The sequence below is a fragment of the Anoplopoma fimbria genome, chromosome 3 (genome assembly GCF_027596085.1).
Source record: "Anoplopoma fimbria isolate UVic2021 breed Golden Eagle Sablefish chromosome 3, Afim_UVic_2022, whole genome shotgun sequence".
Classification (NCBI taxonomy): Eukaryota; Metazoa; Chordata; class Actinopteri; order Perciformes; family Anoplopomatidae; genus Anoplopoma; species Anoplopoma fimbria.
The window spans coordinates 20,099,822-20,114,867 of NC_072451.1; the positions used below are offsets into that span (position 1 = coordinate 20,099,822).

The 15,046-nt window shown below is 38.1% G+C and overlaps 1 protein-coding gene across 1 annotated transcript; it reads right to left on the minus strand.

The window, feature by feature from the left end:
* On the minus strand, positions 1-13,472 carry miga1 (mitoguardin 1). Its single transcript, XM_054596852.1, has 16 exons — positions 13,390-13,472; positions 11,881-12,037; positions 9,685-9,847; positions 8,851-8,969; positions 8,157-8,289; positions 7,827-7,963; positions 6,961-7,084; positions 6,776-6,876; positions 4,489-4,598; positions 4,293-4,365; positions 3,859-3,945; positions 3,676-3,774; positions 3,444-3,578; positions 3,065-3,118; positions 2,695-2,811; positions 1-1,906 (listed from the first exon to the last, which is right to left on the minus strand). Exons 2-16 carry the CDS (start codon positions 11,977-11,979, stop codon positions 1,688-1,690), a joined length of 1,770 nt encoding a protein of 589 aa, XP_054452827.1. The 5' UTR covers positions 11,980-12,037; positions 13,390-13,472; the 3' UTR covers positions 1-1,687.
* Positions 13,473-15,046: the final 1,574 nt, after the last annotated feature.

Genomic DNA, 15,046 nt, shown 5'->3' on the forward strand with positions numbered 1-15,046 from the left:
TCATTCACTTTAGTTTATTTAACATTGTGGAGAAAGAAGCTAAAGTTTATACAAGACTTGATAGGAAAAATACAACAAACACATCAGTATTTATTTTCTTAATTTATTAAAAAAACAAAACATGGTGAACTCACAAATGTAAAAATGCCCTCTGTGTTGACAATAACATCTTAAAGTACAGTCACATTTTTCTTGGTCTTAAAAACAAACTTCCGTACCATCACCAGTGTAGTTTAACATGGAGAGTAACAACCAACAACTTTCCAAAACCAAAAATGAATCCACATGCAAGAGGCTTTGTGATATATGAAAAAAAACAATAGTTGCAAATTATTCAGTTTGAGCTCAAGGAAGCGCCATCTATGGACATTACCAACCTAAAGAGACTATAAAATGAACTTGATGACTAACTGACTGTTGTAGCCTCAAATTACCAGGATGAGTGACCACACAGACTATTAACCTTCAAAAAAAGTACATATGTGGGTGGTGTTTTAAAGATGAACCTGTCTTTCAAGGTGGAAAATACAGCAAATGACTGCTAAATTATATGTCAAGTATTTTCTGGAACATTAACTCTTGTAACTGCTGCCCTCAGCTTTAAAAGGATTCATGTTCTGTACATGGCAGTGACTGATCAGAGCAGACGATAATATATAGTATATTTAAGACTTACATTCAGTGATGAAGACAAGACAAATGTGTGCATTAATAGTAAGGCTTCTTGTATGTCTGCCCATCATGTAAAAGTGTTGGAACAGCTAAAGGATTAAGTAATTATGTATAATATTTCATATCCTGTAGCTGACTGTGATGGGATTAAAGGCCCTGTAGGCTTTATTTAAATATTGTAGAAGGTTTGTGAATCCCAGTGCCAAGAAAAAAAACCAGCTTATAAGTAAGAACATGTAATAACTCCCAACACATTTAACATTTATCAAACCTAGTCCCTTTAATCAGTGATTTCCCTGTGCAATGTGTGCTTGGAAGAAAAACGAAGTGTATTTAATAGTTTAGCATTGTTGATGTTCAGTAGGATGTGGAAATATACGTCTAATAAATCTGTACGATAGAGTTTAAAATACAACACTGGTATTCATACTAGTGTATGTTTGAAGCTTGTCACAAATCCATTGATGCGTACAGGCAAAACTACAACTTCTAAAAAATAAATCCTTAAGCTTTATAATAAAATAAATATTAAAATACTTTTTTTTTTTTTCCTCCACACAAATTGCTCTTAACGGCAATAAGAATAAGTTTCACAGCGGAATATCTACTACTGCAAGATAATGACTGAAATGTCTCACAGCAAGTTTAAATATTGCTATGATATTTTCTAAAACTTTTAGAACGTGCTCTGCCATGGCACAATGGGGGGGGGGGGGAGGAGGAGGAGGCCGCACTGGAAATAATGATCAACTGTGAAGGCAAGGCAGCTGGTACAATTTATCCTCAGATACAGCGCAATGAGACCACAAAGCATGATGGGAGATGTGATGAGCAGTTGTCGGACCGAGGTGAAATAGTGTTTAACATTGAATTCCTTGAATGAGCAGATTTCTGGAACAGATGGGCGGAAAACAAAAGTCCAACAGTTGGTTCTGAACTCACCCAAGAATAAAAGTTCTCCATGTGTGGTAGTGTGTGATGACCCGGGTCGGTCTGGATACAAGTTCCTCGTCCCTCATTGCACCCGAGCCTCCATCAGGGCGCTGGGCAGCAGCTGCACCTTCGGGGAGCTGCAGCCGTTGACGAGCCGCATCGAGTCGGCCCCCAGGTAGGCCACCAGCAGCTCGGAGCGCCGGTGCAGCAGGTGGAGCATGTCCTCTGCTAGACTCTCCACAGAACAGTAACGCACTTTGTCCAGGTCAAAAATGTCCTTTAGGAAGTGCAAGACCTGATCCTGAAGGAGAAAGGAAGAGACTTTTAGGACGGGTGTTTAAGGAATACTGAGGCAGATCAGGAAGATACTTCACAGACACGAGGATTTTGGAACACGTACTTGGTAAAAGATATGGAGCAGGCTTTTTCTGTCTGGATTTTATTTTGAAAAGAAGAAAAAAAACTGCCTGTTGTAGCAGCTTTCTCTCTTCTATTCCTTGTGTCTGGACTTTTTTTTTTTACACTACTAAACCACAAGCACTTTATTAATCACTCCCACCTTTACCATGTTGTAAGTATTTAATTTCTCTTGTACAATATAGATTTTTTTCTTCCATTTTGTATTAATTTCTATTTTATATACCTAATTTATTTGTTTTAAACTTTTTTTTACCATCTTTGTTCCACTGGAAATCAACAAAGGATTATCTTATCTTATTTTTTTTTGAATATTTAAATAACAGGTCAAAGCCAGGTTTATGAAAAATACAATTTGTAACGCTGGTGCAATTTCAGACATCATTGGTTGTCTTTAAGAAACAAATCTACTATATGCTGACCAGTTTCTTCTTGGAACAACAATCAGAAATTGCTTTGATGTGCCGTAACATTAAACAATGCCACAAATCTGTTGTCTGTTCAAATTTAAATCCATTTAAATATCTGACTTCTTTTTCAGAGAACCTGAAATCAGTGTTTCACTATTTTGGGTACAAAGGTAACTCAAAGAGGTATGACAATGAAACAAAAAGAGTAAATATTCTATTTAAAGGAGTGTTCTGGCAGAAATCATGTCTCCATCAGACCGACCTTGAAGAAGCAGCAGAAGTCATTCAGGGAGCTCTTGGGCCCCAGGAAGCCCCATGCCAGGACGGGGCTGATCTGTTCACACACGGCGTAGAAATGAGCGATGAAGCCGTCGGACACCTGAGACAAGGAGGAGAGGTTACTGGAATGATGGGAATTTTTGGAACCTTTCAAACAAAAACAACTAAAAAGCACAGTAGTAATTGAGTTGTCTGTGTAATAAATTAAATGCAGGAAGTGTTGTCAACAAGGGAACTATCGTTTCCAGCCCAACAGTCATGACCTGAGTCATATAGGAGGTAAACGAGTGCGGCTGATGTGTCCTCTTACTAACTCATTAAAAAACATTTTGAACATTTTGTTGGACGTTTACCTTCATGTGCTGTCTCTTCTGCTTCATCACGGACCAGCAGCTTGATGCCACCGCCTGTGAAATACATGCAGGTTAAATTATCACAACAGTCAAAAATGAAATGCACTAAGAAGGAAAAAAAAAGAAACTACAAAGTCTCTCAGAAAAATTTGGAAATGCATACACAGTATTCATCTCTTATATTTGTAATTTTCCATATGCATATGCTCATACACAATCGACAATCCGGTCTCGAAGTATTAAGTATAAATGTCTAATTCTGTTTACAATAACGTTTTCAGCATCTTAGTTTAGTCTAAAGATTTTTCATAACTGATCCCCTCTAACCGGCCGACACTGATCCATTGATCAACAATAAGTTTTTCCTGCGTTTCCTCACCGTCTCCTTGAAGGAGCTGTTGAGCCAGCGGTTGTTGATAACGTTCTGAATGGAGATCGGTGGATTCTCCAGGTCCTCGAACGAGTCCATCAGGATGAAGTCCAGCACTATGTCATAGAAGTTCAAGTGCTTCACCTGGTGAGAGGGATAGAGTGAGATTTTCTCCACTCCATATTGTGGATCATCAAGACATTATTATTTTTTTTAATATTTGGTAAAGCAGCACCCGTACCCCCCGTGTTGCCAGCTCCACCTCTGTGTTCTCCCAGTGCTCCGTGTGCTCCAGGAAGGAAATCATCTCCTCAAACACTTCCTCGAATCTCTTTGGGCTCTGAAAACCACAAACCACAACATTTAGGAATAAAAAAAACTCTTTGAAGTACTTTTCATTCACCAGTTGCGGCTTCAGTCTCACCTTCTGTGCTTTAACAATAATGGAAGACAGAACTTTCTTTCCTGTGTCGGCAAGAAACATCCGGGTCGTTCTGTCGCACAAAATGAGCTGGAAAAAAATACAAAAACATTTTACTCCAGCGGATCCTTTTTTTTGTTGCTTAAAATGGAGGCAGAAGAAGATGAAAACTAAAAATTCTACACAAAGTTAACATATATTTTCTTCAGTACGTTGCACAATCCATTACATGTCAAATTGTATTCCTTGTTTATCCACATGAATATTAATTGTGTATATTTGCACTATTTGTACCTTGCAAATTTCCCCGCTGCGGGACCAATAAAGGATTATCTTATCTTATCCTATTTTATCTCTTTGTATATTCAGTCAAATTACTATGACTTTCCCTATTAATGCTTTCATGATGTATTTTAATTCATAAGGTTATAACTTACCTGACATGCCTGTCGCACACAGTGCAACTTGGCCAAGAAATCAACGTCCCCAAGACACTCGAGCAGCTCAGTCCTACCGATGAAAATCAGGAGAGAGGTCAGATTAAAATGTTGGCAGACAAATCAATGAACTCTACATAGCGTTTTCCAGGCTCTCTGTGTTTCATGTGTGTTATGATAAATAAAGTTAAATTACCGCAGCACCCTGCAGGAGATCTTGCCATCCTCGGCCATCTGCAGGGCCTCCTCGTAGAAAAGGTGATGACCCAGAGCGAAGACGCTCCTCAGCTCTCTGTGCTCCGTCAGCTGATACAGAAGAGGTAGAAAAACAGATGATTATGGAGTAAATAATGATCATTTCAATCCCATTTCTCCTTATTAATAATGCAGTAGGTCCAGACCCTAAAGACAAGACTTTATGTGAGACAGGTTGAATATTACATTTATCCCAGTTATCCTGAGCTTTACACAGCTCTGTTTGGTAAATAATGTTAGCGATGGTGAAGCAACCAAATATGTTTTAGTCTTGGACTAGTCTTAGACTGGAAATTTAATTATATATATATATTTTTTTAGTCTGCTTTGCCCCAAACCTGCAAACCCCCTTTGTACACTGTAAAATGTGAGGAATGACAGGTAAAACAAGTATAACATATAACAAGTAAAATTAAATTTTTTCATGCCTCAATTGCATTTATTTAAAACAAATAAAAAAAAAGTAATTATTATTTGTGATCCAATTGAAGTGTAAGTAAATATTAAGTAAAAGTCTCCATAACATAGATTACTGTCTTGATGGTATTTGTTATTTTTTCGAAAATATTTTCGAAAAATAATTTCTTTATTTTCTGTTTTTGTATCTGTTTTCTTACAGCTAAACCTGACATCATTAAATAAGAAAAGTGCCTATAAAGTTGTACTCTAATCAAGGCTGAGCCTGAAGTCTCTCGTCCCACCTAAAATAAATATAGATAATAAATAAAACAGTGTTACTTCTTAAGTCACGTCTGATCTTTGTGCTTTCCCCATTATTTGTTCATAAACTGTGCCGTTTTCCAGACCAGACAGAGATCTCTCCATGTTGTAAACTGAAACCAGCTGCAGAGTAACAGCGAGCTGTATGTTGTTTACTGCAGAATGTGGAAGGACTATTTATAAGCATGCGTGACCCAGTTTGACTGCTCTGCCTTCACTCTCTGGTATGTGCTGTGTAAGTGAACCAGGTTTAAGGATTTAAACACCTTGACTTACAGTTTTTATTCATTTTAAAAAGACAAATTTACTTCACTGTAGTCGTCGGCCCAAGAACATTTAGTATCTTAACATCTATTCACATCAAATGACGTGTGCTGTTCATTTTAACACCCTATTCTGGTAGAGATAAACACCTCTAGCTTTCAGCAGGTGGGGAGATGAAGGTCTTTACCTGAACTTTTCTAGGAATGTAATCAGTATTTCTTAACAAGCAGTTTATTTTTGTACATTGTGGGTCAAGTGCACCAGTATCGGCGGATACACAGCTCGAGCCCCCACGGCGACTTAAGCAGATAAGCAGAGTAACGGGTTAACACGGGGGCGGTGAACTCACAGGAAAAGATCAAAGCTATTAGAAATAAAACTCCTGCTGTGAACGGGTTCCACATTTGAAGCTTCAGACGGTCTGAGATAAAGACGTTAGTCTGTTTCTGACCGAAAGCATCTCATTAGTTACTGCTGTTTACTACACTAATATTCAACCTTATTATAATACTTTTGGTGGCCATATTTCATCTGTATCCCAACATATGACACCTACATCATTATGTCTACCTGATAATCCTGCAGCATAATGAGATAAAAATCCACATTGTGCCCCATTTTCAGTTATAACAACACATTGAATCTTGTCAATAAATCACTACAAGACCCTCACACAATTCACCTCATGTCTTGTTCAAAATCTGCAATAATATGTAAAATAATGTATGTATGTAATACAATAGCTTGTTTTGTAACCACACCTGAATGGGTTTTTTTTATTGTAAAGTGATACTTTTGTTTAATGTTATAGAAGCTGCTGAATAACTACTTTTAATTGATCAGGCCATATGCTATGGTTTCTTTTTTTAAATCTCAAATGCCATTCTTTAATAACATCTTTTTGTAAATTGACACTTTCTCGATACTTTTGAATCAAACACACCAACTGTTTCAGTATCTGTCTTTTTTTTTTATTTTTTAAATGACTTGTATTAAATGTTGTTTGTCTGTTGCGTCTAACAGCCGGTGCTGTATCGTCCATTCATCATTAATTCAGTGTTACTTTTTTTAAATCATCATTGCCACTTAAATTGGACTTTGCTTAGTGGTTTGAGATGTCGTTAGTAGAACAAAATAACGACGGATAAAAAGGGAGTCAAGCATATAAATTGTTCTTTAGATGTAAGTAAGATGACTCAGACATAATTTTCGTCATTTAGAAAATGACGTTAGAGTCCTCTCACCTCGGCAGCAGACACAAATGAGTCCGTGGAGGCGATGCTCATGCTGTCTCTCAGACAGGAGTCGTCCAGCTCCTCTCTGGCCAGAATGTCTGTCATTTTATCTGTGATGGAGAATACTCATTGTCATGTGTTGCATAATATCATATTGATCGTGGAAACTACATAATGTTGTACGAGTGACTCACCCTGGCTGTTGCTGTGGGATGAGGGCTCTGACATGCACAACACTCCCTCAAACTCCTCCTGGAGGCTGTAAGCCCTCTGCAGCAGAGACTTCAGCCTGTGCATGAACTCTGCACTGATGACGTCCTAAAAACACAAAAACAGAAATGTTCAACTATAGAAATATGGTTTAAAACCCTTAGAGCAAAGAGAAAGAACAAAAGACATCATAACAACATGACATTTTTTTTTTTGTAAACAAGCAATTCAAACTTAAATAGCTGGCACTTAGTCAATGTTTAAAAAGTGCCAGCTGGTGAAGAGGCAAAATGCAGAAAGTGTATTTTATATTTCACTGCAAGTATTTTTTCAGTTGTTTCTTGATTGTCCCCTTTGATGGATTTCTTAATAAGCTTCCTTAAGAGGCTCCACTGAGTAGGGGATATCCTTTGCAGACGACTTGAGCTGCAGACTGGATGCATATTTGGGTGGCCAACATTAGCTTTTAGACTCGCACTAATCCGGGTCAGAGAGTTAATGAGTTTGCCGTTTATAAATCCAAACACCGGTGGGTTTGTCAGAGTGCTGGTTATTCATAAACGTAACCTGGAGTGCAGTGTTTGTGGGCAGAATATTCTTCTCTACAATAGAGTATTTATTTATTCGTAGAAAAGTCTGCATGAGCAATTTACAGTTTATCAGGATGCATTTTATAGAAACATTTGAAAGCATCGTCTGGCTAACTCCTTCACCTTTATCTCTAATTAACTAGGTCATTGCACTAAATTAAATGTGTCGAATTGGTGTTTATTATGGTGATGTGGTTAATCTACCCTACTGAAAAACAAACAGAAATCTTTAAATGATCAGCGTGCTTCCGTGTGTTCACCTCCATGCTCTGCTCAGCGATGGCGTCTCCGGCTCCCGTTTTGACGGATGCACAGCTGGCGTCGTCCTCGTCCTGCCTGCTCCTGAATGTCAACGCTTCCTCCCACCGCCGCAGAGCCTCTTCGAATAAATCCATTCCTGCAAACGCACACACAAATAAACTCAAGAGTCTCATATGCTCCATTTCGAAACCAGGCAAACCCACCAAATAAAGGATTATTCCAAGAAATGACAATTTGAATACTTCCATCCTTTCAACATATTTATTATGTGGTCCAGTCTCCTTATTATAAAGCTAGTGAGGTGACGTAGTGTGTGTATGTTTCTTTACCCATGAGGTAGAGGTTTTCAGGTGTGGTGACCGGTAAGTTGACCACACTGCAGATATCAGCTTCCCCCCCTCTGTCCCAGCAGGCGGATACATTTGCACAGGTGCTGCTGCTGGACGAGTTCATGCTTTTTACCTGCAGAACGAGAAGAACACAGAACTTATAAAGCCAGCAATGCTGTGTAGTTTTATAGAAATTGCCTTCTCTAGTTAGTCTAGAAAAGCTGTGGGGGAAAATGACATCTGCAAATATTTCTTATTAAATGCCATTCACATGTACAAGTTTTCTGGTTCATACAGGATCGTCCTAAAAAACAACCCCATCTACACATCATATACAAAATCATAAATGCTATTTGACCACCTGGTTAATTCGTCATTAAGCATTAAATGTGTTCTTGTGTGCTTCACTTATGTAAAACTGGAATTATTGGAAATTAATCTTCACAAAACAAAGTGATTGCTGTTTACATGCATGAACTACAACAGATATTGTACAGGTAGAAAAATGCAACAAAGTGAACTTCTCCATCCTGGTTTGGACAGAGGAAATCAATCTGTAGGCGTGATTGCATCCATCTTTAAATGTATGGTATTCTTCTGTATCTTTCTTAACAAATGCTCCTCATTATTGCATTATGTTTCTGTGCTGTACATAACAAAATAACACATTTTATAAACTATGTCTTTGTCTCACCGAGGCCAGGCTCAGCAGAGACCCGGATAGTTTTCTGTAGTCTCCAGCATTGAGTAGCAGACCAGAGGTGTAGCAGTTCTTGGGGTTGAGGGAGAGCGTGATGTTTTTACTGGTGTTATCTGGGTAGAAAAAGACGAGAGTTCAGGGATAAAAGCAGAAGATCAGAATACAGTGATCACTCAACATAAGCATGTTGCAGGATTACACAACAGATAAACCACATTTGACAATTTGATAACAATGAAACAGCATTTTTCTGGGAATTATACCTTTGTTACTAATCTGTCTGAATCACTTTCATCCTTTTAAACAAGTGACATTCTGGCTCACCTACTTTGTGTGATTGTAAAAACTGTTTCCAGCTCAGACAATTTTTTTTTTTTTACGTGTTAAATTCATTATCAATTAGCCTGTGCAATACAATACACTGTACAATAATAGTTATAATAGTAGAAAAACAACAATAACTGAAATATTATATTTACAGACAGAAAAACTGTTTCTTATTGCTTATTTATAATACTTTTTTCTTTCATTTTTTATCTTGTCTTTCTTCTACTATGTCTCTTGTGTGCACTTTACTCTATGCTGCTGTAAGCCTGCAAATTTCCCCGCTGCGGGAATAATAAAGGATTATCTTATCTTATCTTATCTTATATTCTTGAGTGAGATTAAAAGAGTTGAAGCATTTATCTGCAGCTTTCTGTTTGCAGTTCAAGGTAACACAGGAGCAGCGCAACATGTCAACCTGATTACACCACAAACCAGAGACTGGGCTAAAGTTCTAAATGGAGACCTCAGGCCAGTGAGCTGCCGTTTGAAGGTAAGTTTTACCGTTTCCTGCTGCAGCCGGGGAGATAACCTCATAGCCAGCCTGCTCCCACTGAGCCTTCTTTCTGCCCTTCCTCCGCTGGAAGCGGCGAGCGAGGAAGAGGAGCGAGACGGCGCCGAAGGCAGTGGCAGCCACCAGCTTCTTGGTGCCTGTGCTGACACTCACCTGAAGGACAGGTAGAGGGAGAAACAATTTAATTTCATGCATCTGAAAAAGAAACCTGAGCAGCAGATGTGTTTCTTTTCTATTTGGTTCGTCAAAAAAATCAAAATCTGACCAAACTAAAGCTCATGTTTCTCTGTAGTTGTCCTCACTGTGGGAGTTAGAAAATCCTGTGTCTTCAGTATTGAGTACTTAATACTCCTGCAAAGCTGCTATGTACTAAGACAAAGAGAGATTGTTTTTTGGCCTCGCTAGCTTAAGTAGTAAAGTAGAAACATGGTGGACAACAGCGGCAGACTGAGGCAAAGTAGCTGTACATAAATCAGACTGTTGAGTATCCAAAGAATGTCAGAGGTCAGTGATAATAATAACCAAGGGCAATGGATTTATCCTTGAAATGTGTAACTGAGATTGTCAGATAATGTCAAGTGCAACACTTGAAAAAACAAATGTCATGTCTGATGAGGGTTCATTTGAGGATGCATAACTCCACTGATGACATAACAGTCAGCGCTGAGAATCAGCTAGCAGCCTGTCACCCACATCTTAAAGAATCATTTTCAGAGAGCGAGAGTATACACCCCCCCGCCCCCCTTCTGTCTCTCTATAGATAGAAACACTGAAAGACGAGATTATCCACACCGACATCGCTGCTGCACATTTGCAACAACTGTAGATTACATAAACACAGAGTTTGGAGCTCTGACAACTGACACAACATCGTGATGATTGCAAGCCTGCAGTTGTTTCAGTGTTGTTTCTGTTCCTGCGACTCTCAAATGTCAGGCGTGCTCCTATCGGATTCTAGATGATATCAGATCTGCTACGTGACTCTCACACACACACACACACACACACACACACACACACACACACACACACACACACACACACACACACACACACACACACACACACACACACACACACACACACACACACACACACACACACACACCTCACTTTAGGATACTTTTGGGTTGTAGTATGGTAAAAAGAAACATAACTAGACAAGTATAATATCGATTTGACCTTAAGTACTGTCCTTACTCTTAGCCCGTATCCCATAAACCCTTTTACACCTTCTCATCAGTAACGGTATCAAAACTTAGCTGCTGGCCATCACACAAACACGTAGTAATACAATATATCTAAACAGGCTCTCCTATCAGGCTCAGAGAGAACACTATGGATGGAGTTGTGCCAAATCCAATCAGATCAGACAACCAGACAAATCACTCGGCTTCATGCACACGCATTTCTGATCACTCCGTGATTAATAAAAAGAAACAGATCCTGTGACAAAGCTGGAGAAAGCCAGTGGCATTTTTGACAACTAGTAGCCCTGGAAAGTATTGATGAACAGGTCCCTATGTTTGTATTTCATGTTTTACCAGCATGCACATGAGGATGAGGATGAACACATGACGACAGGGGGGAGAGACAACTAATAACAAATTCATATCCAATAAATGAGCAATTTCTGAGCTCATGTAACTTGTGTTTACATCCTCTGATTCACATTTAACTGAAAAATGAAATTTGAGTTTTCAAAAAACAATATTATGGTTTGGCTTAAACCTTAACATTTCTGAGCTACAACTAGGTGTTCTAGCTAAATAAAAACATCTCACTAAAGAATATATAAGGTAGGGAGACACTTGTGAATCTTTTGCTGCAGCTCACTCTCATATTTTGGGAAGTGTCAGAAAATAATTGAGTTTGGGAAATGATATGTTGAGTTTTACAACAAATACCACAATAGTAAGTCCCTCCCTATGAGTTGAATGGTCCTCTTTGTATTTCTTCTGAAGAATTTGTACACCAATGTATTTTGGCTCAAATTTTTATAGTAAGGCTAAACAAATTAAATACAATCAAGAACACACAATATTTGCACCACAGCTAAAAGGGGAGAGAACCTGACAAATTGAACCCTCACCAGCCTCATCTAATGACATAGATATAGAAAACAGTGAGAACTCACAATAAACGAGCAGTTCCCAAACTCCCAGTGATTTCAAACACGCCCTCACCTGTGCCAGAGAGCTGTACACGGACAGAGGTAGGTCGACCATGCGCAGGGCAGCCGCCTTGACAGACAGCTGGGAGCTCGTGAGGGTCTCATGTGTCATCGTGGCGATCTATCCATGACTTGGCAACTCTCTTATCCTCATCACCATTCTGCCGAAGCTGCGAGAGATGACATGCAAGGATTTAACCTTGGAGGCTCAGGAGGGGATATAACGACGTTATTACATAAAGCCTCTCACATACAGTGCATGCAAGTAGAAATGCTTGCCTAACCTGAGAAGAGTAGGGACAAATAAACCTCTTATATATGTTAAAACATTATTCCACATGACTTGCATGAAAACTGTCCTGAAAGAACTGAATGCATGAGTCATCCCCTGATTTAAAGAATTAGCAGCACACCCACCACAGGTATTTCAGACCATTCCTTACAGTATACACATGCCTGAATAACGTGACTCTCAGTGAGTGCATGAGAAAATCAGAGGCTTTATCTTTCTGTGAAAAACATAGTATTGCTTTGTAAATAAAGTCTCTCGCTAAAGGATCCCGACATCTAAGCCGCTGTGTGTGTCCAGCTGACAAGAGCACACTCAACATCCAATTAAAGTTTGCACAACACAAGAGGCTCGAGTCGCTCTACACATGGAGGATTATCCCATTTGAGTCTTTGTCTCATGCATTTAATATTGCTCATTATGTAATGCTAGGTCTTCTTTCTCTTCAAATGCTGATGTATTAACAGTTTGAACTGAGGCTTTGTAGAAACACAGACAGAGTGTTTCAAATAATATGAATATGTACCAGGGAGGGGTCTATTCTGTTGGCATTAAACCACCAGCAATCTAGCAAATCTAGATTTAGAGACAATAATAAGAGACCAAAGTAATGTTGCACCACTTCTCAAATGCACATATATTTCTTTTATAGAATTTTTTTTTTTGGGGAAAAAATACTTATTTTGTCTATTATCTTTTAGTCAAATTGTATGTTATAGTATTGTATTTCGAATCACTCTGTTTATCTTTTATTTTCTTGTGTGTTTTTCTGTTATTTGTGTATAGCCCTGTATATTATGTATATTAACCCTGTTCCATTCACATAAGCTTGTCATGTATTGATACTGGTAAGACTGAATTATCCAAAGTTATAGGTGTCATTCATTAGCACAACAGCACACATCTTCCAATAAATCACCATATTCTGTCAAGTTTCTAATCTTGTTTTAAGGGACAACAAAGCAGACATACATACAAACAAACAGCACCCACAGTCTGTCAGGATTAATCATATTAGCGCATGTCTGTAAAATGATAGCACTCAGGTGTTATTGGCCTGGCTGAGAAGCTAATGCTAACTTATCTAAGTAGGCTAATGACGGAGGCTAGCTGCATTAGCTGCGTTTGTTACACCGGCTTGAATTAAACAGCCTCAGAAATCAGCTCGTCAGTGTGGGTGAAGACTTTCTAACTCAATGGGACAATCTGAATTTATATAATAATCACCGGTACCTTTGGCGGATTCCTCCACGCACTCTGCTCCCTCGGCTGACCTCAGCTGTTCCCCCGTGAAGGACTCGAGCGGCCGATCTAGCGTGACTTTCAAAATAAAAGCACCACTCCTTGTGATCTTTATGGAGTTTCAGCGCCCCCTTTAGGCTGTCATAGAGCATGACAAAGACATTGATGTCTTTTTTTTTTTTACTGTAAAGAACATGTGATTGGGGCTTTCATATACAGTACCAGTCAAATGTTTGGACACACCTTCTCATTCAACTACTTTGAAGAATCTAAAATATAAAACATATTCTGGTTTGTTGAGCATTTGTTTGTTTACCACATAATTCTATATGTGTTCCTTCATAGTTTGGATGTCTTCAATATTAATCTACAATGTAGAAAAAAATAAAAATAAAAATAAAGAAAAAACATTGAATGAGAAGGTGTGTCCAAACTTTTGACTGGTACTGTACTTAATAAAAATTAACACTCAATAGGTCCTTAACCCTTTCATGCATAGAGGTCACTATAGTGGACAGCTATTCAAATGTTGTTTTCTTGTATATGCATGGGTTTTGATGGCATAGTTGCACATCAGCCACTACAGTGAGCGCTATTGTAGTGGCTGATGTGCAACTATGCCATCAAAACCCATGCATATACAAGAAAACAACATTTGAATATCTGTCACACTGTAGAGTCTATGCATGAAAAGGTTAAGTGACTAAAGTGACCTAAAGCCTCGACTGGTTACATTGGTTCCTTTTATTACCTCTATTACTTTTAATTACGTCGATGGGCCTCCATTAAAAACGAGATGATACAGCTCAATCGGTTTATCCCAAATAATAACTTTCTGACTTCTATAAATATGGGGGCCAATTTGAACAAGGAAAAAATGAGCTGTTAGATTTGATGAAAATAGATACACTCTTGGCACTTATAAGTCAAAATGTTCACTTTTGAAGTCAAATCATGAGATACAAAATGTATGATTATATTTAAAGTACAAATAATGAATAAGTAACTAATGTAAAAATGTTTGATAAGGCAAATTGACTTAAAAAGGTTTAATCCTGACATATCTTATACATACCTTTGACTATACAAAATTATGAATTTTGTATGTAAGAGCCAACAATTTGACTAATTACCTCATTGAATTAAAGAATGTCTTTAATTTGTCTTAGCGTAGTAAGACCAAAATTTGGACTCATTATGTCATCATTTTGACTCACTATCTTATAATTATGACTGACCATGTGGTCTCACGTTTTTTTGTTATCACTCTAGTCATCAGTTTGTTTCCTTTTTTGGGCCTCCGTTCATTTTAGAAGTACTGTTAATTACTAAAGTAATTACTGTTTCCATATCATCCACCGTATGTTTTATTTACCTATGTTTTCCTTCAGTCAGCCTATAAATAAGCAAAAAAATAAATCTAAATATGTATCAATGTAACATAGTCCTTTGTAGGTTTACTGTCATTATGTTTGCCATACATTAACATATATATTCAAGTCGGTGTATCATTTTTTATCTTTATAAGCAGCCTTTTTTTCTTCAGTGCCGAATGGAACCGTTATGTGCCTAACATATTGCAACTGCACTGTAAAATAAGCATTATTTATTTTTCAATAAAACAAATCTTTAAAAATGATTTTGTGGA